The sequence below is a fragment of the Leptidea sinapis genome, chromosome 42 (assembly GCF_905404315.1).
Source record: "Leptidea sinapis chromosome 42, ilLepSina1.1, whole genome shotgun sequence".
NCBI classification, from domain to species: domain Eukaryota; kingdom Metazoa; phylum Arthropoda; class Insecta; order Lepidoptera; family Pieridae; genus Leptidea; species Leptidea sinapis.
In genome coordinates this window covers 3,556,340-3,583,885 of record NC_066306.1, presented here as the reverse complement: position 1 = coordinate 3,583,885, position 27,546 = coordinate 3,556,340, and the positions used below count along the sequence as shown (strand labels likewise).

The window sequence follows — 27,546 nt, the reverse complement described above, 5'->3', positions numbered from 1 at the left end:
AGTTGCATAAATAACTATTATCACATCTGCTCTGCTACTAAAATTTTTAATAGAAGATAGATTCAATATTTTCAGTTCAATTAAAAGTTTTGTTCACTATATTTTTTATCTGTGCTTACTTTTGTTTCATTACCTTCAAAAGTGTTGTCATTCTTGACAATCCTTCAACAATCAAACTAAAATCAACAAAATAATACAAATTCATCGATAAATTTAAAGTTTACAGCTTGGATTGTTTTTTCAGTGAACCAAACAATAAATGAAGCCATATCGTCGAACCAATAAAGCATTTATGGTACAAGTAGGTACATAACAATATTTATATATTGCAATATGTAGAACAGATAGTTGGTATGCGTTTCACTTTTCGAAAAGATTTAGGTAAACTTAAGTAAAATAAATATAAATCCTTAGATTATTTATATGTTTAGATACATTATGACAGCTATGGAAACGTCCAAACAATAGATTAAAGAACTTACCTCTATTGTGAGCAATTCACGCACACTAACACAAAGCGTCATACAAATCGCGAGTAGAACAATGATATTATAGTATTAAAAGAGGGAGTAGAACGTAAGACGTAACTTGTCACGCATACTAAACTAATATTCCTGGCCTGTTTTTATCGGTTGTCTAACAGCAAGAGACTATCTAGATGTATAAATTATCTAAGTATGATGAATCATTTATAGGCACACAGAATTTCAAGTTTTTTGGTGTGTGATATCCAACCTACCAGTGGGAGGCTCCTTTGCACAGGATGCCGGCTAGATTATGGGTACCACAACGGCGCCTATTTCTGCCGTGAGGCAGTAATGTGTAATCATTACTGTGTTTCGGTAGGGCACCGTAGCTAGTAAAATTACTGGGCAAATGAGACGTAACAACTTATGTCTCAAAGTGACGAGCACTGTTGTAGTGCCGCTCAGAATTTTTGGGGCTTTCAAGAACCCTGAGCGGCACTGCATTGTAATGGGCAGGGCATATCAATTACCATCAGCTGAACGTACGGCTCGTCGCTCTCTCACCAACGACCTACACAACACCCGATGGATGAATGTCTCAAGCTGTAGACAGTCGAAGGTGGCGATACCTGCACTATCGCCCAAACTGACACGTAGCCTTATCAGCCTCAATAGACATGACATCCGTATAATGTTGGGCACCCTTACGGGTCACATATCACTAAACAAACACCGTTTCACAATCGGCGTAACGGACAGTCCTAAGTGCAGAGGTTGTCTGAGCGAAGACGAAACGGTCGCTCACGTAATCCTGGAATGTGCGGGGGTGGCCAACCAACGGGCAAAAACCTTAACCAATACGAGGTCGCTCCAAGAAGTCTGCGAACACCCCATCAATGTTCTGAACTTCTGGAAGGAGCTGGGCTGGTTGGAGTAACTGGCCATTACTGCACGCAAAATGGACCCATGGTTTAATTGCGGTAACAGGAGCCCCTATACCATAACATACCATACGTCGGGCTCGTCTCGTCCCTTATTTTCATTAAAAAAAAAACCTATTAACGCCTACAGTTATATTGATAGCAAAGTGTACATTGTACTGTTCAATTAATAGACATAGAATATACTAGTTTAAAGACAACTTGACAGCATGATAAGGCGTAACCGAGTATATTTGTCAATATGTGCGTTAGCTCGTGGTTTAATATTCAAAACACTACGGCAAAAAGGACTAAATACTACGTAATAAGAGGCGCAACTGCCTGAGTAAAAATTGAAATATAGTTTAGTATGAAATGCGCCGTGATTTGACATAAGTTTGAAATATTAGTAATTACAGTATCGCGATTGGCCACGAAGTATAATCCAGCTAAGTTCGAAAGCGAACCGTTGCTATACGGCCGTTTTCAATAACGTATCTCTAGTTACGGATATATTGCTATCCCCGTTTAATGACAAGATCTTATCTATCCATAGTTATGTCCAATATAGTTATATTATTAATTATAGTCCAATGCTTTCTGTCGTCACGTTATTGATATGTAAGTAAGCGTAAAACGATAGATTTGTCTACTTCTAGTAAGTTAAACTAAGGATAGATAGGTTATTGAAAACGGCCGTTAAACGTAGTGGATTTCGGCTATCTCCGTTATAGCCGTCATCTGTCAAACTATCAATGACTGCACGTTTTGCGGTCCAAGGATGTCGTAAGAGGCGACTACGGGCTTTTTGAAAGTGGGAGAGTCACGCTGCTGTCTTATGACGTCAGCACAATCGGGCCAGACTCGTCCGGGTTACTTACCACACTCGCACAGAATACCGGCGTGAAGTACCGGAGGCCATTCCCCCTCGTCCTTTCCCCCGCCCCCCCCCAGCAACACCACGGCACCCCGCTCCACGCTTAATGTGGACTATTGTAACATCCGGGGAATTCACTCCAACTTAAACGCCGTCCACCACCACCTTGAGACGGCGCAGCCGGCCTTGTGTTTCCTTACGGAGACGCAGATATCTCGACCTAGCGATACGTCATATTTAACGTACCCCGGGTACAAAATTGAGCATAATTTCATGCCTCATGCCGGGGTATATGTGTACGTTAGGGAGGATATCTGCTGTCGCCGTCTCGGCAATTTCGAAGGTAGGGGCCTGTCTACTCTCTGGCTCCGCGTAGATTTAGATGACCGCGTCCGCATCTATGCGTGTGTCTACAGGTCCCATAGTGGTAACGCAGAAACGGATCACCTCATGGGCTGCGTTCAAGCGGCATTTTATGACGTGCTTGCTCAGATCCCCTTCGCTGTAATCGTAGTCTTGGGTGATTTCAACGGGCACAATGCCGAATGGCTTGGATCACGTACCACAGACTACGCAGGGCGATCTGTGCATAATTTTGCATTGGCGTATGGTCTATCCCAATTGGTTGAGTCGCCGACGCGGCTCCCGGATGTGGATAGCCACATGCCGTCCTTATTAGATCTTCTGCTGACTACACATCCCGATGGTTACCAGGTCTCTGTCGACGCCCTACTCGGAACGTCCGACCATTGCCTGGTCAGGAGTGTAGTGCCTATCCGACGCCAACGTCGCAGACCACCAGCGACCCGCCGCGTTTGGCACTACAAGTCAGCAGATTGGGATAGGATGCGTTCCTTTTTTGCATCCTACCCTTGGGGCAGGGTTTGTTTCCCTTCGGATGATCCTAGTGCCTGCGCCGTTGCAGTAGCCGATGTGATACTGCAGGGCATGGATATTTTTATACCAAGCTCTGTAGTACCGATCGGTGGCAGATCACAGCCCTGGTTCGATGCGTCAGTTAAAGCAGCATCTGACTGCAAAAAACAGGCGTATCGAACTTGGGTTGCGGCGCTGGGCTCAAAGGATCCGAACTGCAAAGTTCTGAAGAGGAAATATAACCGTGCCTCCAGATTTTTTAAGCGGCAAATCGCCCGTGCGAAATCGAAGCACTCGTCAAAATTGGCGAGCAGCTTTCCAGTTACCCGACCGAGCAAAGCCGATCTCCTGTGCACTCTTTTTGCCTCCAACTCGACTCTTGACGACAGCGGAAATACACCGCCGACCATCCCGCGGTGTCAGAGCTCCATGCCTGAAGTACAGTTCCGACAGAAAACTGTTAGGCGAGCTCTGTTTTCGTTGGACGTCAGGAAGTCGAGCGGGCCGGATGGCATTTCTCCAATCGTGCTTAGAATGTGTGCCCCTGAGTTGACGCCGGTGCTAACGCGTTTATTCCGGCACTCTTATTCAAAAGGCGTAGTCCCTGATTCATGGAAGTCAGCCCTTGTCCATCCGATCCCAAAAAAAGGAGACAGTTCGGATCCGGCAAACTACAGGCCTATTGCTATTACCTCCCTACTCTCCAAAATCATGGAGAGCATAATTAACCGCCAGCTCTTGGTATACCTTGAGGGTCACCAGTTGATCAACGACCGGCAGTACGGCTTTCGCCATGGTCGGTCGGCTGGCGATCTTCTGGTATACCTAACACATAGATGGGCGGCGGCTATTGAAAGCAAGGGGGAAGGCCTGGCAGTTGGTCTGGATATAGCGAAGGCCTTTGATCGTGTATGGCACAAGGCGCTCCTCGCAAAACTTCCATCATTTGGGCTTCCCGAGAGCTTATGCTAGTGGACCTCCAGCTTCCTCACTGGGCGATCGACGGTTATTGCTCGAATCCCAAGCCCGTGAACGCTGGAGTGCCCCAAGGCTGTGTGCTATCTCCCACGCTGTTTCTTCTGCATATCAATGATATGTTGGACACCGCCAACATGCATTGCTATGCAGACGACAGCACTGGTGATGCCGTATACACGGGCCATGCAGGTCTCTCTCGGGAAAACGTCGACCAGTGCCGGGAGAAACTTGTGTCTTCTATCGAGTCCTCTCTCGAAAAGGTCGCGGAATGGGGTGAGTTGAACCTTGTCCAATTTAACCCACAGAAGACTCAAGTTTGCGCGTTTACCACTAAAAAAACCCCATTTGCCGTATCACCGCTCTTCGAGAACACTTCCCGTAAAGCCTCGCCTAGTATCGGAATACTGGGTCTCGAAATCTCGAGCAATTGCCAATTCCGTGGCCATCTGGAGGGCAAAGCCAAACTGGCTTCAAAGAAACTGGGCGTCATAAATAGAGCACGGCAATACTTCAAGCCGGCCCACATTCTAGCGCTCTACAAAGCGCAGGCCCGGCCTCACATGGAGTATTGCTGTCATCTCTGGTCTGGCGCACCCCAGTATCAGCTCGATCCATTTGACCGCGTGCAACGCAGAGCAGCTCGAATTGTCGGGGACCCAGTACTCTGTGAACGGCTGGATCACTTGGCGTTGCGTAGAGACGTCGCTTCATTGTGTGTCTTCTACCGCATTTATCACGGGGAGTGTTCCGAAGAGCTGTTCAACCTGATTCCTGTCGCCGAATTTCACCTTCGCACGACACGCCACAAGTTACGATATCATCCCCACCATCTGGATGTGTGGCGGTCCTCCACAGTGCGGTTTTCAAGGAGCTTTCTTCCTCGTACCACGAAGCTGTGGAATGAGCTTCCTTGTGCGGTGTTTCCGGGACAATACGACATGGGTACCTTCAAAAAAAGCGCGTACACCTTCCTTAAAGGCCGGCAACGCTCTTGTGATTCCTCTGGTGTTGCAGATCACTTAACACCAGGTGACCCGTACGCTCGTTTGTCCTCCTATTCCATAAAAAAAAAAAACGTTTCATACAATCAAGTGAAACGCTTTTTAAACGCTTTTTATTAGCTTTATCTGTATGTATGTTTGTTTGTAACCGATTCCTTTAGGCGCGATTTTGACCCACTTTAAACGGCCAGATTTCATGCAAACTTCGTAGATTTATAGAGGACCGATGACAATACATTAATTTGATAAAAATATTTCATTTTTCATATTTAAAAAAAATATTTTTTTTATTAATTTATATAATTTCTTACGGCGTTACAAATATACTTGGTATAAAGTTATTACTAAGCATAAACAAAGGATATGCAAAATGTTTAAAATATCGTTGAAAACACTGTCAATACAATGATAATTCTGAAGTTTTCCGAATTACAAGCTGCCTTGCAAATAAACGCGGGAAACGTTATACGTCAGAATAAACCAATCGTAAGCAAAATGTCTATTTGTAAACATTTTGCATTTTCTTGTTACAACTTTATGCCAATTTTATTTGTAAGGCCGTTAGAGTTTCGCTAGGCTGCACTGCGGATCTAATACGAAGCATGGCTGACTCAATCTAAATCTTTTATGGTAACAATACAATCCCTTTCCTATTCTATATTGCTCCAACCCTGTTAGAGATGTTCTTCTCGTTCGCACGTGTTGTTTGTCTATACAATAGTATATTGTAAGTCTATGGTATTCAATTATTCGACTTGCGTCAACACTCTGTCTCCTTCTCATGTCCAAGTTACATCAGTTGGTGCTGAGGCTGCTGCTTCAACTGCCGAAGACAGCAAGCGTCGCAAATATGTTGGTCTCAGTGAGTCATACATCTTTGTGCCGTTTGGTGTCGAGACACTTGGCCCGTGGGGCCCAGAGGCGCGGAGAATGTTCAAATTACTATCTTTGCGCCTCAATAAGGCTACTGAGAACCCAAGCGCTGGCAGCTATTTCGGTCAACGGATCAGCCTAACTATTCAACGCGGAAATGCTGCCAGTATTCTCGGTACGCTTCCACGTAATGATAGTTTTAATTTTATGTAGTCATAGTATTGTCAATATAGTTATAAGATTTGTTTTGTTTGAATAAATTTTAATAATAATGTTTTCTATAAGGTATTTTCTATAATTATTGTTGGAGTGAAACTTCTTTATCGACGTATGAGAGGAATTTTTGAGAGAAGTTATTTGTATGCATGTCCATAATAATAAAAAAGGCTTTAATTTAATCACGGACGAGTAAAAAAATTAGGACTCCGTGTCACCTTACATAACAGTGAGGCACCAAAACAAGCCGGTAAACGTGTAAATACATAGCCCCCCGCGTACACTTACACTAATACAAGCCGATCGGCCGCCATTATGAGATTTGCTATCGTCTGTGACAGATCAGTTTGCGTCGCAATAAAATATTTTAAAATTGCCGTCGTGCGTTGTGAAAAAGCGTAAAAACAATAATGTAAAAGTATTTGTGGATATATGATTATTTGAGGGAGAAAAAATTGTGTAGCTGGTACCGCACACACACTAGCATAAGGGTGCTTCACTTGCTAATATCACGGCGCGGAGTCCTTATTTTTTTTTCCTTAAGCCTTATCTATCCAATTTCTGTGAAGTTTTAAATAGTAGAAAAATTATGTCATAAAGTAGTTTCATTTCTCGCCTGTATACTCTGGTATACACACATATTTTTTTTTATTGTTTCAGTAGCTTCGTTCAGCGACAGGGATAACCAGAGTTCGAGTCCTACTTTGGGAGTTTTTGAGTGATGTAAAGTCCCTGTGGAGATATGGGGCACCTTTCCCAACATTTCTCAAACTAATCGGCACACTAATTTTATGTCTCATTGTAGTACTGCCGCTTATATATCCCTTCTTTATTTTGGCCATCACTTACTTTACTTTTGAAGGTTTACTCTTGAGGTGCGTTATCCATTACTTTAAAAAATTACAGTTTTACTTTATTCTAAACTTATAGATGTATCTAATATCTTTAAATGAGCAATTCTTGTATATATATATGTATATATATATTACCATTATATTGGTTACCATTAATAGCACTGTTAATTGAGATAACATTATTAAAAAAATCACTGTAAAATTGTGAAAATTGGGATCACAGTACCTAAAAATGCGACAAAGGGTGTCAAATTTTTAACATTTTCGAAAAATATCTATCATCGCTTGACTAAGAGACATAGATTTTTTTTCTTATTTTTTTCATAACTGGTATACCTTGGCCTCTCGCCCGGTACTAGGTTATCGTTGAGTTTTGGGACACCCTGTATATATACCCCTGTATCTCGGAACGGCTCCAACGACTTTAATAAAATTTTGTATAGAGGTAATTTCGGGGGCGAGAAATCGATCTAGCTAGGTTTCAATTAAAAAAAATGTAGTTCTATCCGTGTTTTAATGAGAAACAGCTACAATAACATTACAATACAAAGGTAAATTTCGCTACTAGATACAAGACTATAATAGCTCATTGGGTGATCCGGAAAGCAGAAGACCCCGGTTCGAATCCAGATGTCCAATTAGTTTTATTTTTTGTTCAAGTTTTGTACATTCCTAAAAATCCGAGCAAGGCTCGGTCGTCCGGATATTGTATATTAAAATAAGTAATTCTTGTTCATTTTTAAGTGTATTTTGCATATCTTGGAATCAACTTTAATGATTTGGATAAAATTTACTAAGAAGGAGTTTTTGGGGCGAATGGCCAATTAAACTGGGTCTCATTTTTATGTGAAATCACATTTTTTTAGTATTCACACAGAGCTGAGAGAGACCTAGGTCCTAATACGAACGAGTAAAAACTATTTATACGAGCAATTCTTTTATATATTTTGTGAATCTCAAAGAACTAACCATTTGAATGTAATTTACCATACAAAGGTTTTTGGCCACGATACTCTGATCTAGAATTTTACGAGAATTCACAGTATATATCAGTCACCCAGATTCTGCCTGGCTTAAATTGCGGTCAGCCATTAGTCATATCTAAATGCCTGTTTTGTGAAAGATTTTTGTTTCCTTGAGTACCTAAGTCTTCGAAGAAGCAGTTAGACAAATTGGCTAGGCATCACCAGCCCCCAACAGTGAGAATACGATGTGATTATATCGTATCATAGAATGACCTAAAGCATTGCATAGTAGGTGACCGATGCGATACCTGTTGTCTTGGTTTTCATTTATCTCTACAAAAAGGTACAAAGTGTTGATGTTGTACAAAGAGTACAAGATGTTGACTTTATTTTGTCGATGGCGTTAATTTTCGCGGCCACATTTCAATAGTAATAGATAATTTATTGATGTAGGCGTTACTTTGCGGAAATCAATTATACAAATGATTTGAGTTTTCTTTAGTGTTAATTCCGCCAATATTTGTCTTCGACACGTGTTTCGCCTCTACACGAGGCATGCTCAGGACGTGTTGTCTCGCCAAAATCTGGCACGAGACTTTGAGTCTTTGAAAACTCAAAACATTTGTATAGTAATAGATTTTATTTTTAGTCACCACAATGATCCGAAAGATCCATTATCTATAGATCTATATCGATGTGTTCCAGTATATCGTAAATTCTTCAAAACAAATGTGTTACGAAATTCAAAGGAAGACCTTTATGTGGTAGTATAACATCAAGGAGATCCGCTATCACCCAAACTATTTTCGGCTGTTTTGGAACAAATCTTTCGAAAATTAGAATGGGAGGATCAGGGAATAAACATAGATGGTCAACGCCTACATCATTTAAGATTTGCGGACGACTTAATTATTATTGCCCAAGATCCTAGAACGCTCCAAAAAATGCTACAGGATTTGACCCAAGAAAGCAAAATAGTGGGTTTGGATATTAACACTGAAAAAACCAAGATAATGACTAACAGATCACATGAACTTATAACAGTGGACCAAAATACTATCGAATATGTTGAAGAATATACGTATTTGGGCCAAATCATATCCCCCACAAACCTCATGGACAAGGAAATAGAGCAAAGAGTGGCAAGTTCTTGGAGAAGATACTGGTCTTTAAAAAATATAATGAAAACTAATGAGATCTCGCAAAAACTTAAGAGCAAAGTTTTCAATATGTGCATTACACCTTGCATGACATATGGGTGCCAAACATGGTCCTTAACAAAGAAAAATATACAAAAATTGAAAGTGTGTCAACAAAGCATTGAAAGAAGCATGTTAAAGATCAAAAGGAAAGACAAGGTACGACTAACACAAATCAAGAAGAAAACGAAATTAGAAAGGATAGACAACACTATAAAAAGATTAAAATGGCGATGGGCAGGACACACCTTGAGAAGCAATATTGATAAATGGACAAAAAATATTATAGACTGGTATCCAAGACAAGGGAAAAGAAATCAAGGAAGACAACCCATTAGATGGGAAGATGATTTTAAAAAAGTGGCTGGACCAACGTGGAGACGATCTGCTCTGGACAGATCACAATGGAAATTTCTGGAGGAGGCCTATGTCGGAAGACAAGCAAACGATGTAGAAGATTAAGAATATCACTTATATTAGATTATTACTTAGATAAGAATATTACTTAGATTATTATTACTTAGCTTAGAATATTACTTAGTTTACAATATTATTTAGATTAGATTAGACTATATATATTGTATGAATCTTACATTGTTTGCAATAAAGGCTTATTCATTCATTCATTCATTCATTCATAACATATATATATTTCTTAATAATACCACAGATTCGGAATGAAGCGACCTTCCTCAAATTTTATATAAAAAAAAGATAAGATGGCCGCTGAGTGTCTTGTGCCCGTTTCTTTCAGGTCTGAGACAAAGATTTTCGAATGATTAGTAGTAGTTTTTGATATTCAAGTGATTTAAAATCCTATTTTGAATAAAAATATTTGAATTCGTGGATATTGGGTTAACAAAAGCATAAAAGGCATTTATTTTCTCAAAATTGATTCCTTTAGAATTCTTTTTGGTGTCATTTCTTATACTATTAGATACTACTACCGCTTCGGAAACAAATGGCGCTCTGAGAGAGAAGAAGCGGCGCAAGAAACTCTCCCAGCATGCTTTTTTTTTTTTTATTTAAGTATATTTGTTATTGTTATATTGTTGTTATAAGGCAATAGATAACACTTACAAAATTTGTACATCTAGATAGACTGTGATAGCTATGAACACGTTGAAAAAATTTGCGGTGAACTGCCAACCTCTATTTTCAGCCACGCACGCAAGTGTGATGTAGCATGACATGCACACTAAAGTAATAAACTTGGCCTGTTATCATGCGTTGCCTAACAGCAAGAGGCTCTATCTGGTCGTATAAATTATCTAAGTACACACGGTCTAAATTCCAGGTAAGACATTATAGCTGACAGATGGCCTGACCAACGGAAAATTAAAAAGTCTGTAAATTGTTGCATTGAACAAATTCAAATTCAAATATTTTTATTCAAAATAGGATATCACTTATTGAAAGTCAAAAAAACTACCACCCATTCCAAAATGAATGCCTCAGGCCTGAGAAGAATGGGCGCAACAAACTCAGTTCGCTCAGCGGTCGCTGCATTCCCAATCTGTGGTATCATTAAGAAAGTCATTAACCTTAACCACACAAACGTTTTTTAACAATTCTTTTGAATAACGTAATACTGTTGTTTTGAACATGTTCTGAGATCTTGTTGTAAAACCATATACATTGCATACCTCACAAAAGACTTACTAACTCGACTAAGCCGAGTATTATAAGCTTATGTCTGTTCCTGGTGTTAACATTATGGTTATGACATTTTCTAGCAAATTCATTTATGTGCCTATGAACATCTTGTTTTTTTCAGTTGGTGGCTGGATCAACCATGGAATTTTCAGCCAGTAAAGATCATTAGGCGAGGCCTGTCTTGCTCAGTGCGGCCGTACACTGCCCGTGACGTATGGAAGGTGCGCGAAGTTCTCACCCGAGGAATTCTTCTGGCTCATTCTCTAGCCACGTCCATCGATTACCTTTGTGTAATGCAAGGATTGTTAGATGAGGTCTAAGTTCCCCGACTAATAAATATTCCTCCATGAAATTATGCTCTAATAAAATATTTAAGAAGTTGAACTATTTTTTACCCCAGGGGCGAAAATAAAACAAAATAAGTGAAAATAAATTACGAGATCTTTGTTTTTTACATAAGGTTAATTACAGTATTATTTACGTAAGTTTGGTTAGTTTTAGTGATTAAAACTATGTTGTTGCCATCCGAGAAATAATATTAACATGAGTACCGGATATTATGAAAGTTGAGTTGCCCATTTTAGTCTAGGAGGAATCGGCGCATGTGTACTGAAAACTATTCCACCTCAATTTTATTATGCGATCCTCTTCAAATTGCCATAGTGCCTTAATTAAAAATTATTTATGTTTAATTTTTTTTTTAATATTTCTCAAATTTGGGTAAAATTTGAGAACCTTTAAAAATTCATATCTCTAAAAATATTAAACTTTATCGTGAAAAGTCATGGTACCTTTTTTATTTGTATTTTTTATAAAGAATATAAAAATAAATTGTTCGGTTGAAAAATAACAATTTGGTTTAAAAAATATGGCACGGGGTTACCCCGTGGCATCGTGCATTTATATCATCAGTAGAGCAATTTGAAAAGGATCGCATAAAAAATCGAGGTGGAATAGTTTTTGGTACTAATGCGCCGATTCCTCCTGGACTATTTGAGGAATTCTTCATCAGTTACTTCACCAACTGATTCTTTCAGAAAGGAATGCTTGATGACGTTATAAATTTGAGGAGTTTCCTCAATTATTGATATCTAGATATCGCACCAGATTTATTGAGACTAATTTAGAAGTAGACTCTTAAAATGATCCACAATAAGTTCTTACGTCATAACATACAAAAAAATACGATACGATATGGGTACCTTCGAAAAAAGCGCGTACACCTTCCTTAAAGGCCGGCAACGCCCTGCGCAAGAGAATTTAGGCGGCGGTGATCACTTAACATCAGATGACCCGTACGCTCCTTTTCCATTACAAAATAAAACCATAAGACTTCATAGCCTTTTATTTTTGAAGTCAATTAAAAATATCTACAAACAAAGGCACACCAACAACTATCAATAAAAATTATCAAGCGGATTAGGCATCGAACGTGAGGGGGCTGTAGGAAGCTGATAAACTTACCTGAATATACACTTGAGATATTTTTGAGGAAATTGTCACAATGACATTATTTATGGCTAAAAAATCTCAAGATACAGTGCGGCCGTGCGTACGAGACGCACAAAAGGAAAAGCAAACTGCTCATTGTAGTCCAGTACGTATTGAGTCGCGGCTGCCACAAGACAAAATGGCGGCGAGGACCACTTTAGCTGTATTACTAACTGTTTACTGTTTGTGAGTATGTTTCTCTAATTATACATTGCTACGATAACAGTTAGGTCTTTCTTTGATTATTAACGCCCGATGAAATTCTATCGCTTATGTTTGTATCTAAATAATTAACTATATTATTACACTTAAGAGATTAGGGATACGAGTATTCAAAGTCAAGTGACAGGATTAGATAATTTATAATTGCACTTAAGCAAGAAAGTTGTTAGTATTTATTAGTTGTTTGTTTGTTTATCATTATGTCAGCACTTTAGACAAAACGTATTGTATAAATAATTCTTCCTCGTGTGTAAATACTAAGCATAACTAAACCAGTTTTGAATTTCTCTCAGGCTCCATTCGTAACAGGTTTAAAAGGACCCAAAAATAATTATTAAAATAGGTACTTACATCATGCTTAGTGATAAAACATAGAATGTTACCTGCACATTTAAATTAGTTAATTTATCACTTTTTCATCTATATAATAAGATATAGTAGGTAATAGGGGTTTAAGTATGAATTTCCCGTTTTATTGTTATAGGTACTTCGAATTGGTATAGAACCTTCATGGCGGTCAACCTATCAAAGTTGTTTTTTTTTTTAATGTGCAACATTCGATTATCGTCTTTCAGTTGTTTTTTTATTCAGCTTAGACAAGAAAGATGGAATATATACTTCGGAATATCGGATCGGATGGAATATATTCTTATGGATACTTCGAAAATTCGATTTTTTTTAATAAGAGATTATTTTTGAATAAGATTTCCGACGCGGAACTAACGCGGCAGAAACAGCTCTCAATAACAATGTTGGGTTTGGACAGGGGACTGCTAATGAACGCACCGTGTGCTTTCGTGATGGAAACTTTGGTTTATAGTGTGAACCACTTGGAACACTGCCCACATAGGTGAATAAAAATGAATTAAAAGAGATGGTGGAAGCCGATCGGAGCCAAACTACCCAGGAATTAGCGACATGGTTTAACGTTAACCTTACCAACAATATTAACTCATTTGCGTCAAATCAATAAAATAAAAAATGTATGAAAAATGAGTGCCTTATGATTTGACTGATCTGCAGGAAGAAACGCGTGTTGAAACTTGTGAAGCGAAAAATGCAATGGCTGACCCCAGGTCAAACTCCGCAACAGTATCCAAAAGCAAAGCTTACCAATAAAAAGATTATGGTAACTGTTTTGTGGTCTCGGCATGGTGTTATTTACTATGGCTTTCTTCGATCTGGTCAAGCAATAACTACAGATGTCTATTGTGCTGAATTTCGAACAATGATAGAAAAACTAGCAGTGAAACAGCCCCGACTCATGAATCGATTATTGCTCTATGATAACGCGAGACCTCATACAGCACGAGAAACCGTTTTAACTCTACAGAAACTGCAATTAGAAACCATTCGTCACTCTCCGTATTCGCCAGCTCCTTAGCTCCAATGGACTACCATTTTTTCGTGAATTGGACACTTTTCTACGTGATTAAAAGTTTTCTTCTCAGGAGGCAGTACAAAATGCTTTCACACAGTTTGTCGAATCTAGATCACCACAGTTCTATCGCAAAGGCATTAATAACCTTCCTATTAGATGGCAGCAATGTATAGATAATAATAGTAATTACATTGACTAACGGCTGTTTTAAATAACATATCTATACTTAATTTTATTCCTAGTAACTTACTAGAGGTAGACAAATCTATCCTTTTACGCTTACTTACATTTCAATAACCTATCGAGATAAAGCATTGGACTATAACTATATAGGACATAACTATGGATAGATAAGATCTTGTCATTAAACGGTGACAGCACGGTATCCGTAACTAGAGATACGTTATTGATAACGGTCGTAAATAAATATGTTAAATTAAAGAAAAGAATTTTAATTTTTCAGTACAAATCGGCAATTTCATACTTTAACCTCTAATACTTATTGTTGGCAACATGGCAAATGTTTCAATTTCTTGGTCACGTAATCTATTGTCATTACTGAATTGTATAATTGTGTTAAGGAGGAAAAGTACGTTCATATCAATACCAAGCACCAATACCAATATCAACTTGATACTAATCAAACAAGGTCTCAATCATGAAAATTACGACATCAAATGAAGCTAGAAAAATTAATACTTAATATATAATATATATAGTAATATAATGAATGAGTTACAAATCCTTTAGCCTCCAGCAACGAAGCTCAGGTAAAAATTTTGGGGTTAAATTCAAATTCAAATATTTTTATTCAAAATAGGATTTAAAATCACTTATTGAACGTCAAAATCTACTACCCATTCAAAAGAGACTGCCTCAGACCTGAGAAGAATGGGCGCAAGAAACTCAGCGGGCTTTTTTTTTTATAAAATATGGATTACAATGTTATATAGTACAATAAACATTTATAATTAAAGAGCCTGAGGGTGTTCGCTTTATTCCCAGTCCGTGGTGTCATTAAGAAAATCGTTTATGCTATAATAACCTTTCCCACACAAACGTTTTTTAACAATTCTTTTAAATTTCGGAACACATTTGTTTTGTACATTTTCTGGGATCATATTGTAAAAGCATATACATCGCCCAACAAAAGACTTACTAACTCGACCCAACCGAGTAGTAGGCATAACAAGTTTATGTTTGTTCCTTGTGTTAACATTATGAATGTCACAGTTTCTAGAAAATTCCTCAATGTGCTTATGAACATACAAAACATTATCGAAAATGTATTGAGAAGCAACAGTCAAAATGTTTATTTCTTTAAATTTTTCTCTTAAAGATTCTTTAGGACCTAGGTTATAAATCGCGCGAATAGCCCTCTTCTGCAGCACAAAGATAGTATAAAGAACAGCGTATCAAATTGTTCTTATAACAACCGGCCTTCACCGGTACTTCACTGGTATTTTGTAATGGGGTAAAAGGGATAACCACGAGCGTACCCCGCCCCTTTGCCGCTTCTATCTATTTTGAGTGTATAACCCTTAAGCTCGTATATTATCTACTGAGTTTAATTATTATGTATATTAATGTAATTTAAGAAATTAAGGAACTTGAATCAGAATTTAATGGTTAAATGTTACCTCTATCAATACAGAACTGAGGTGCAATGTACAAAATTTCCTGACGGCTTCACATTTGGCGTTGCAACGGCGGCCCATCAAATTGAAGGCGCTTGGAATGTTAGTGGTAAGTGAAAAAGATAGTCATGTTATTTTCTTGTATAGCACATAGTGAGAGAACATCAAAGATTGTGGCCAATATTTGGTGGCTGTTTCTGTTTGCAATCAACTTTCCTCGTTTATAACATGTTACAAACTCCTTGGACTACAAATTATGGTCACTTTTAGAGGACATGCTGCTCTAAACGACACGCAAAAATCGAGTCGCATAATAGAAAAGCAAATAGAAATCTCTAGAACAAGCAGTGACAACATTCCCATGGTAACAGTTCGATTTAACGCACGTTAAAGCCAAAAGATTTCGAATTTACTTAAATAATAAGGGAATATATAAAATTTTGTTAAGATTACCATGTATTTGTAATATAAATTATGGTCATATGCGATGGACCGTAATTATAATGCAGGAGAGTTGTTTGATTCAAATGTATATTTCATTATTTATATTAACTAATCGATGTTTACCTAAATATAAAACTACTGACTCTTACACGTAGATAGATTATTATCTAGAAACCCTTGTAATATAAAAACACTTGTAGATGACAATCAATTTTAGGCTGTAAGACTTGTTTTTAAGCCCTTATCGGGTTTATTCATACCAAGTTAAAATATCTTGTTCTATCTTAACTCCTGTCATTCAATATTTATCGAAGTTTTTTGATGAGATTAATATTTTCAATGTTACTTGTTGCTAACTGACATTATGGTTTACGCAGGAAAATCAGAAAATGTTTGGGATCATCTCACCCACAATAAGCCATGGATGGTTGCTGATGGAACCAACGGTGATATTGCATGCGATTCGTACAATAGATACAGAGAGGATGTCGAAGCTCTGGCACACTTAGGTGTCGATTTCTATCGCTTCTCGTTTTCTTGGGCAAGAATTTTACCAACAGGTCGCGTAGATTACATCAATCCTGATGGAATTCGTTACTATCACGATCTGTTAGACGCTCTTGCAGAAAAGAATATCGAACCATTGGTAAATAAATTCATATTCATATGATCAAATTATATACAAGTTTACTATTTATATTTTTTAACGTGCTTTTAAATGGTCTAGGTGACATTGTTCCACTGGGACTTACCTCAAACCTTACAAGATCTAGGAGGCTGGGCAAACCCTAAAATGGTTGACTATTTCGCTGACTACGCTGATTTATGCTTCCGTGAATTTGGTGATAAGATCAAATCGTGGATTACCTTTAATGAGCCGTATGAAATATGCGAAGATGCTTATGGAGACGAGAAGAAAGCACCAGCTATCAACAGCCACGGCGTTGGAAACTATCTATGCAGTGACACGTTATTGAAAGCTCATGCAGAAGCATATCACTTGTACAATGATACCTACAGACCAACGCAAAATGGTAGAATCATGATATCCATCAACTCTATTTGGTATGAACCCAGCGACCCAAACAACGCCGAGCAAGTGGCATTAGCAGAAGTAGCTAATCAGTTCAAGGTAAGGTACCAATAGGTAGTTAACAATACTGGAGACATCAAAGTATTTCGAAATAATTTATGAACCTGAGCTTCACTTGAAATTCAATGAAACAATTTTTTACAGTTTGGTTGGTTTGCACATCCAATATTTACAGAAAATGGTGGGTACCCACAAGTAATGATTGAGAACGTTGCACAACAAAGCCAAGCCGAGGGATTGCGCAAGTCTCGCTTGGAACAATTTGATGAATACTGGATAAATAGAATTAGAGGAACTTCGGATTTCCTTGGAATTAACCATTACACGACACATTTAATTATGGGAGCTGGTGTTGACCCAACGGCACAGTCTCCCTCGTGGTTGAAAGATATCGGCGTAGTCACATCTTTGGAGGTCGGAGAACCCACTGCATCGGAATGGTTCAGGGTTAGTTTTTTGGACACTTACTTGTTGCTACCTGTTCAGTGAATATTTAGTACAGTTTAACTGTGTTATTAATAAACGCGAAGTAAATTTATTCCAAATTTAAAACTTTTTGTTTTTATCTTAGCTTTGTCACTACAGAATTACATGACAGGGAGAAGTAATTTTAAACATGGAATAATTGGTTTATTTATAAGACATAAAGTTCTTAATTGGATATTATTTTTAGGTGGTGCCTACAGGTTTTGCAAACTTATTACGCTGGTGCAAAAGTTCATACAACGACCCGCCAATCTACATCACAGAAAACGGTTATTCTGACAGAGGAGAATTGGAAGACTACGGCCGTATCAAATACTTTAATGTAAGTTTCTTCCTAATTTAATTTTTATACGCTTTTTATTAGCTTCACCTGTATGTTTGTTTGTAACCGACTTCTTTGGGCGTGATTTTAACCCACTTTAAACGGCTAGATTTCGTTCAAACTTTGTAGATTTATCGAGGACCGATGACATTACACAAAAAAAAACTAAAAAACTCGCTTTTTATAGAAAACCAAACTAAAAAAAGAAAAAAAATTTAAATTAATAATAGTGTGAATAAAAAAAAATATTTTTTAAAAAAATCGTGGGGTGCTTTTTAAGATTTTATCAAAATGATAATCACTCTACTCATATCTGTCAATAAAATACTTATAAGTATTGACACCATGCACCCCCCGCTTTTTTTAAAATAAAATATTTCTTTTTATTCACAATATTATTAATTTAAATTTATTTTCTATTTTTTAGTTCGGTTTTCTATAAAAAGCGTGTTTTTTAGTTTTTTTATTCCTTATAATTTCTTACACTTAGACACCCCCTAGAATATTTTTTTTTTATGAAAATAAGGGACGAGACGAGGACGTTCAGCTCAGATGGTAATTGATACGCCCTACCCATAACAATGCAGTGCCGCTCAGGATTCTTGAAAGACCCAAAAATTCTGAGCGGCACTACAGTTGCGCTCGTCACCTTGAGACATAGGATGTTAAGTATCATTTGCCCAGTAATTACACTAGCTACGGCGGCCTTCAGACCGAAAACAGTAATGTAAAAACATTACTGCTTCACGGCAGAAATAGGCGCCGTTGTTGTACCCATAATCTAGCCGGCTTCCTGTGCAAAGGAGCCTCCTACGCGTTTAAAATGCTTTCAAACACATAAATGGGCCATCCATAAATGACGTCACACGAACTTCATGATTTTTGACCCCTCCCTACAGCTGGTTACAAATGTGGGGTCACAAATGGTATGTCACTCATACCTCGTGTGGTGTCACATATTTCGCAAATTAGATTTTTTATTTTTTTACCATTTAGAAACTATATTTAAACAGCAGTGTTCCGTCTACTGTTGACGTCGACCCTCCCGCGCCGGTATGGTTTTGATGCGATTGTGTTTTAAAACTACCCACTAGTATGTAGTAAAAATTAGAAATTTATATAAGCTTTCTTACTTACCTTTTAATTACTATGTATTTACGCTTTAAGATGCAATTTTGTAACCCACTTTATATAATAAAGCCTGTTCCATTTAAGTGGAAATTCCTTTATGGAACAATAAATGTCTTAAACCTAAACATATATTTATATTATATTTGCAAGTTTAGTAGGTAACTTTAAACTAAGTTAGTGTTGTAATTTTTTGATATAAAATATTATATTTTGAAAAAATGTAACGTCATTTAATTTGGGACCCCCTCCCTCCCCCTTTAACTTGTGACGTAATTTATCTCCTAATTCGTGTTTAAGGCGACACTAAATGCCAGCGACCTTGAGCGATATGAGTTCACGGCTGCCGGCCCGCCATCTATGTAATAAAACCAATACTTTCAAAATTCTTGCGTGGAAAACAGTTTATATGCTTATAATCCTCGTTATTCACTACTAATCTCAATAAATGAACCTCCACAAAAAAGTACAAGCTACAAGAATAACTTTTCTGAGAGAAGTACCAAAAAATGCGTCACGCCATGCCAAAAAACTTGTTTACCTTTAAAGAAAAGTGGTAGTTCAAAAAGGCTCGGCAGTGTTAACTATAACCAACAACAAGCATTAGCAACCTACAAATAAGACTTAAGGATATGTGTAACAGGATTAAGAGTGTTCATAGCTCGAAATGCTATACTTTCACCACAAAACTTGTCTAAAAACACCATGTTTGCGTGATTTCTGCTTACTCTTCGCCTTAACAGCACAACTGTATTGCATGTTATGTAAGTGTTTATTTTTGGAAATATATACATATTGTGTTATTATTGGTCTGTTTCATTAATTGATAGTTTTATCACGTTTAGGATCACTTAGGCGTCATCCTTGACGTGATTAACAATGACGGGGTCAATATCCTCGGGTACACTGCTTGGACTCTTATGGATAACTTCGAATGGAGGGCTGGATTCTCGTGAGTTCATATTAACTTTAAATTGATTTAAATAAGATGTATAAAATTTACGACTCTCGCTCGAAATTATATAATTATAAGTATATGACATAATGTGTCTAACATAACTTCTCTTAAATAATTTTATTAAATTTAATTGTTTGGCGACCAATATCAATCTTCATCCAACACCACCACCAGAGGAATCACAGGAGCATTGCCGACATTTTGGAAAGGTGTACGCACATTTTGAAGTGAAAACTTCTAAAGTAGCGCTGAGCACTTTTCTTGGGATGTTTATAAAATGTTAAACTCGCGTCAGGACACTTGGCCTGATCGAAAATTCGTAAGACAGCCGTTGAAATTATGGATGAAGGATTTATACTACTAACTAATTATAGTTCGGCTATTTCAACTTAATGATCATACGGTAATTGGACCAATGCTTTAATCATTGAGATTGCGATGCCGAAACGCCGCGAAGTCGAGGGATCGAATCTCAACCGTGAAAAATTTTTGTAGTTTATTATGGATGAAAGCTAATTTTTCTGAGAGATAGATTTTTTTATGTAAAATAATTGCAATATTTCAGTGTTAAATTTTTTATCTAATATACATTATCAATTTTGTATACAATAGCGCAATAAATCAATATTGTATTTAACCACATAAATACTAGTACTTTTATACTGATAAATAAAGCAATTCGTGCGAAATTATTCCCTAATCATTCCAAAATATTCAAAAAAGCACAATCTAAATATTCAAGTTTTCACTTCTGCCGGCACTCCCGGTGTGCAACCTATATTTTTTCAAGGTATGCATGTCGTTTCAACAACACCACACAAGGAAGCTCATTCAACAGCTTGGATGTGGAAAACCGAACTATAGAGTATTTAATATGTATTTTAGATGTATTTACATTTTTTTTAATTACAGAGAACGTTTTGGGTTCTACTACGTCGACATTACGGACCCCGAGCGCCCCCGTACGGCCAAATTGTCTGCTGAGTATTACAAAAAATTACTTGCAACTCGTGAGCTACCTCAAGACGAACACTTCCTACCACCATCGGTATGTTATCAATTATATAGTTATAAAGTATTCAAATCTTAGATCATTTATACGTCTAGATAGACTATGACAGAAAAAGTGGAGTTTAGATAGAGCAGGGGCGTGCATTGGTTTTAGTAAGGTAGGCACTGTGGATCTAACTAGTCGTATTTGAGCTTGGGAATATGAAAGGTTACTTACCGTAGGTGTTTAGTATCTAGCGTAAGGAAAAATTTTATGAGTCAAAGTTAAATAGAAGTTTGGTTTTAAATTAACGGAACCAAATTATAAGGCACAAATTCGGCCTCACATGGAGTACTGTTCTCACCTCTGGGCGGGTGCTCCCCACTACCAGCTTCTTCCATTTGACCGCATACAAGACTTCCGAAGAGCAGCTCGAAGCGTCGACGATCAAGTCATCTCCGATCGGTTTGATTCTTTAGCATTGTGTAGAGAGAGGTTCTCTCTGCATCTTCTACCGCATTTATCACGGGGAGTGCTCAGAGCTGTTCGGGTTGATTCCAGCGGCCGAATTCCACCACCGGACATTACGTGCAAAGTACCATCCTCGTCACGTAGACGTCTGGCATTCCACAACCGCGCGTTTTGTTCAAAATTTCTTGCCTCGCACAGCCACTTTGTGGAATCAACTACCGGCGGCGGTCCTCCCGAACAGATACGACTTAGGGACCTTCAAGAAAAAAGCATACTCCCACCTTTAAGGCCGGCAACGCATTTCTTGACACACCTGTTGTTGCGGATGTCCATGGGCGGTTGCGTCACCTCTCCCCATCCTATGAGTCTCTTGTCCGTTTGCCCCTTCTCATTTAAAAAAAAATAAATAATTAACTTTAACACTAGTGCTATTTTATTTATCTATCTAGGTAGGCACTGCATATTGCCTATAAGATATGCACGCCCCTGGCTTAGAGAATTCTATTTTGAGGAATGCACGCACTCTAACACAAAGTGTCATACAAATTGCAAGTGTAAAGCTATTTTGCCACGCGCGCTAAAGTATTAAACTTAGCCTGTTTTTATCGGTTGTCAAACAGCAAGATACTATATATATAGATAGTTTTATATATATCTAGAATATATATAAATTATCTAAGTCTTCAATATTCACTTACGCTTCGATGTATTAACATTTAACATCTCAAAGATCGCGTGCTTTACTCACACTAATGACAAAGAATATATAATAGTACCTACTTATGGTAGAAATCTGCTCGCTGGGAATTCTCACACGGAGTTGGAAACGTGTGTAAATCTTTATTCGAAATAGGATATGAAACCACTTATTGAGTCTCAAAAACTACTACCCATTCGAAAATGTATCATTCGAACGGTTGGCTTAGTTGGAAGAGCGGTCGTAATTTGAAAACAAGTTTATTCTATTAAAAAATTGCCGTGGGACTTTGAAGGGCCCTTAGACGACCATACACGGCGCTCGAGCAGTCGATGTTATAATCCAACAATTGACAGCTCGAGATTTCACTGACTTTCGTTTGTCTCTCTCCAAATATTCTATTAACCCAGACTTAATGACTATTTCTCTGTCGTGCTTTAAGTTAGTATATCGCTCGTAGGTTAGGTAAAAATATCCTTGTCCAAAAGGTTAAAGAAATAAACATTTTGACTGTTGCTTCTCAATACATTTTTGATAATATCCTGTATGTTCATAAGCACATTGAGGAATTTTCTAGAAACTGTGACATTCATAATGTTAACACGAGGAACAAACATAAACTTGTTATGCCTAGTACTCGGTTGGGTCGAGTTAGTAAGTCTTTTGCTGTGCGATGTATGTGCTTCTACAATATGATCCCAGAAAATGTACCAAACAAATGTGTTACGAAATTTTAAAGAATTGTTAAAAAACGTTTGTGTTGGAAAGGTTCTTATAGCATAAACGATTTTCTTAATAACACCACGGACTGGGAATAAAGCGAACACCCTCAGGCTCTCTAATTATAAATGTTTATTGTACGATATTACATTGTAATCCATATTTTATATTAAAAAAAAAGCCCGCTGAGTTTCTTGCGCCCTTTCTTCTCAGGTCTGAGGCAGTCTCTTTTGAATGGGTAGTAGTAGTTTTTGACGTTCAATAAGTGATTTTATATCCTATTTGGAATAAATATTGAATTTGAATTTACATTATACCTACAATTTAACGGCTAAATCTTAATACTCATGTACACTACTGTATATACATTATAATTAAGTTTAAATTTATTACTGTTTATTAATATATTATTTTTATATAAGTAGATAAGTATTTAATAAATATTTTCTTGCTTCTAACAGATGAGGACAGTGTACTAATTAATGGGACATGGATAGTGACTGCAGCTATACTTACTAACATAATAATGCTTGATAAAGACACAACGAATTTGTACGGAGTGTTATATTTACATTGCTTTGTAAATAATAATCTTTTCAACCCTTTTATTTTCCTTTTAAGCAAATATTTATTTTTACAGCCATTCAAAATCGAGTTGTAACGAAATGGGGAAAATTGAAAATAACGATTGATATTAAAACAAATATTTATTTATTAATAAGAATTTTGAGTTTTATAATATAATTAAATTACTGTATAGATTACAGGGGACGATGATTATAATTTCATTGTTATAACATTGATACGTCACATACACTACAATGAAAACTTGCATGTCGGCGAAAATGTTTGTAAAATAATATGAGATGTTGAATAATTTGTTATTAAATGTTCGTCAACATTTGAGTTCTTGTTTTATTTTCTAATTCGTAAATGTTTTACGAACTTTCAACAACATTGTGCAATTCAAGAAATAATTTGAAAATGTATTTAATGATATTTTATTATCCTTTTAATTTGGTTTAGGACACTCACACGCAGATGCGGTTTTGTGTCATTTTTACACCTAATAAAGGCGCCTATTAAAAATAGTAAATAGTACTTCAATCCACAAAAACGCATCTGCAAATAGGGACCTTACTATAAAAATATAATAAAAGGCTATTTAAGTACACATAAGTACTTGTGATATATTGTGCCGTGTGCAATACTTGAAATATTGTTCTGAAAATTATTCCTTAAGCCGGTTGCACACTATCGAACGTCGGATCAGGCACGGCGAGCAAGGAAGCAACGTGGAATGTTTGTATTATGTCGCAGACAGACAAATCTATGTAATTTTATCAACTGTTTAATAAAATAACACTTCATTTTTATTTTTTAGGCAACTGATACAATCGTATTTTTTATTAAAAACGAGAACAGTTGTTATTTTTCGAGGCCTGAAGTTTGATTCTTGTGAACGAAGCTGAAAGTGAATAGAACTTCACTAGATAATAATGCCTCTCGATTTTGGCTTTCTCGTATTATTACTAATAATACACAAAATGTAACCAAAATAATATATGACAGGGTGTCATACATACTCTTATTAGATACAATTAAAACTAAAGAAGCAGGTAAGAAACTGATTGCAGAATAATGAACTGAACAATATGAAAAGCACTATAACCTACAAAATACAAGAATACACGACAAATACAATAAAATACAGCGTAGGCAACTACAGAGTACAAAATTAAATGTAAAATTATCCCAGCACCATTACAGCTAATTAAAATAGACAGAAATGCTTCACACGGCAACAAGCCACCATTAGCCATGTTTTACGAATATTAAGTATTAAACATGGTAGGCTTTCAAATGGCGATATTAATTCAATGTACTTGTTAAATCCATTGGCATTCGATTCGTGATTTCGATGAAGAATACTAGTAGTCTTCAATATATCGTCGTTTCGTTCAAAATATAGGCGGTCCTGCCGTGTGTAGCCAACTTAATACAGTTGACATTAAACACTATTTAACATAAATGAAGATTACATTTAAGTCTTACGAGAATAAAGTACATTTACTAATATGGCAAAGTTTTCAATGTAGTATTTTTAAATAATAGGCCTTATTTGAATTGACACAAATTAAGGACTAGGTGGGCTTTTAAAATTATTAATGAACATTTCCATCGTCAAGTTACAAACATTTCAAATTAAATCAGATATTGTGCGTATATTTAAGTAGTTTTGAAACAAATAGAATTTATAACAATACCGCACAAACAAAAGGCGAATATAAAAGATATTTTTGCCATTACTCCATTTTATTATTGCACTTAGAGCCACGTTGCTTACGGCAGCGTTTGCAAACTGTTCGGTTATCTTACGAATAAAGACACACACGCAAATTATCGTTATCAAAGATAAAATAATGTAACAACTTTATTTTAGATATTTCTTATTGTTACATTGCCAGCGTCACCTTCGCTCGCACACATTACTAAGGCACTTTCCACTTCCAAACAATAATTATAACTAATAGATGCCGATATTACTAACTACATCGCGAATAACCAGTACTGAAATTCACGTTCTAATCTAATTTATAATCTCGAAAATACACAAGGACGGTGTAAGTAGATAAAAAAAACATTACTAAAACACATTCACATCATAAAAATTTAATTATAACCTAAAAACATTATACAATGTAGAAAATCGATGTATGTAGATCTAACGATAAAAAAGTGTAGAAATATATTTTTAAAATTACCTTAATAACATAACACAATAAATACACAATTATTTAAAGGCACAATAAGGCACTGTTATGTCGAGATGTTATCACAATTGTAGTTTCATCGTTAATCTTATATTTTGTCAATATCAATACATGTTATATTAGTCTAGTCTATGAACGAGGCTTTCCGAAATTCTTGAAAAGGAAAGAATGAGGGAAACCTTGCGTGCTAATGAATCTGGAAGACATATTGCTTCTTTCGCGATGAAAGAAGGTATGCGATAAAGTTTGTCGCTTCCTGGCGCCCAGGTATTTGGCAGTCCTAATTATTTACATTTGACTAGCCATGATTTATTGTTGTGGCTAAATACGCAATTTATTTAGCATTTAATAATTTATTAGTTCCACAACACACAGTCTTGAAAGATCGACATGGTAATCAAAATGCCCTAGCATTTACTTTTTGGTAAGTTCATATTTATCAGTATGCAATTTAATTTCATCAAGCATAGTTTACGTAAGACAGTAATTGTAATATACATCTGGTCAAATATCAGTTTTTGCAATTATACACGTACTAACATTGTAGTTTAGAATTCACAATGTTTAAATATAATTTACTAAGAGACCCCGCAAACTGCAGACTTTCTATCGGCCGATAGTTTGGTTGAGTACGACTGTTAAGTGCGCACACTGGCCCGACTAAACAGTTGGGTCTGTGATGAGTGCGCACACTAGACAACTATCGGCCGACAGTTTTAGGGACGTTTCGCTATTAGTTTTAAGTCGGCTATTGATCAGTCTGTCGACTAAACAATCGGTGGTTTGCGCGCCTAGAAGAGCGCTGTACTGATTTAACAGTCAGCCGATAGTTTGCTGACGGTTCAGTTTGAAGCCAATCGTGTAGCCCATCAAACTTTTTTGTCGGCCAATACCGAATCGTTATAATGTGCGCACTCTCATACTGATTAAGAAACCAACCAAACTATCGGCCGATCAAAAGTCTGCAGTTTGAGGGGTCTCTAAAAGCCCACTAAAGTGGTATTTCAAGCACCAGTCATTGGGTCTGAAGTGAAACATCTTCTAGAGTAAATTACACCAGACTAATACTAATAAGACAACTTAAACCCAAAATCAATTATTACAAGACCGTGTCAAAATGCATGATACTGATTGAAAATGAACAAATATGAACCCACCAACATTAATCCGTATTGACAATCAATGCACGAAATATGTTAATCCACACGAATAATGCTTAAACCATAGCTGACATAGACGCAAAACATCGTAAGTATTCGTTTAGTCACATCTCGATCGAATAAATGCAGAGATGATTATGAGTTTTTAGTAATACATGAGTAGCCTCAGCCAAATAATATTCTCGCATGTCCATTACATTTTGAAAATGAGCCTATTACATTTAATTTCCCGTGCTTATAAATATGTCCAAACGTAATATTTATCCTTTAATTTACGTTTTTGAAGCACAATTTATTGTCACTGTCGTTCATATGTTGGCCTATTCACTTGGTGCAGGCGTCTGTCTAAGCCTTAATACGTAGTTCGTGGCTTGTGCGCATGCAAAGGGCATTTTCCTTGTGCCTTAAAGCCAGGTCAACACGTTATCCGGCTTATTCGGAGTAGAGTTTATTAAGGACTGCACATCGTCCAGTAATATGTCATTTGTAAATTCGCCCAACTGAAATTAGAAAGTTAGATATCAGTATTTGTCGGTAAGTTTTTTTTTAAGGATTTACGGCCGTTTTCAATAACGTATCTCTAGTTACGGATACCGTGCTGTCACCGTTTAATGACAAGATCTTATCTATCCATTGTTATGTCCAATGCAGTGCCGGATTACTCACGTATTAAGAGAAGCCATTGCTAC

The 27,546-nt window shown here is 37.0% G+C and overlaps 2 protein-coding genes and 1 long non-coding RNA gene across 5 annotated transcripts in view; 2 read left to right on the top strand and 1 right to left on the bottom strand.

The window, feature by feature from the left end:
• The first annotated feature begins 151 nt into the window (after nt 1–151).
• LOC126976855 (uncharacterized) lies at nt 152–11,266 on the top strand. 2 transcript variants are annotated; one of them, XR_007731992.1, is made up of 3 exons: nt 152–301; nt 6,872–7,083; nt 11,004–11,266. It is a non-coding gene; the product is annotated as an uncharacterized LOC126976855 (long non-coding RNA). The 2 variants fall into 2 exon arrangements; XR_007731991.1 differs by having other exon boundaries at nt 158–301; nt 6,869–7,083.
• Nucleotides 11,267–12,495: 1,229 nt separating this feature from the next.
• Nucleotides 12,496–23,829, top strand: LOC126976784 (myrosinase 1-like). Of its 2 annotated transcripts, none has more exons than XM_050825375.1 (9): nt 12,496–12,559; nt 15,631–15,722; nt 16,435–16,703; nt 16,785–17,189; nt 17,295–17,597; nt 17,824–17,958; nt 19,932–20,038; nt 20,957–21,092; nt 23,564–23,829. In XM_050825375.1, the coding sequence occupies exons 1-9, from the start codon at nt 12,513–12,515 to the stop codon at nt 23,582–23,584; spliced, it is 1,515 nt and encodes a 504-aa protein (XP_050681332.1). In that variant the 5' UTR covers nt 12,496–12,512; the 3' UTR covers nt 23,585–23,829. The 2 variants fall into 2 exon arrangements, with proteins under 2 accessions (XP_050681332.1, XP_050681333.1); XM_050825376.1 differs by having other exon boundaries at nt 23,385–23,829.
• Nucleotides 23,612–27,546, bottom strand: part of LOC126976797 (transcriptional coactivator YAP1) — a 58,201-nt gene continuing 54,266 nt past the window's right edge. The window contains exon 6 of the mRNA XM_050825399.1: nt 23,612–27,357. Coding sequence (XP_050681356.1) covers nt 27,262–27,357 — 96 coding nt within the window. The 3' untranslated portion in view covers nt 23,612–27,261. The remainder of the gene's footprint in view (nt 27,358–27,546) is intronic.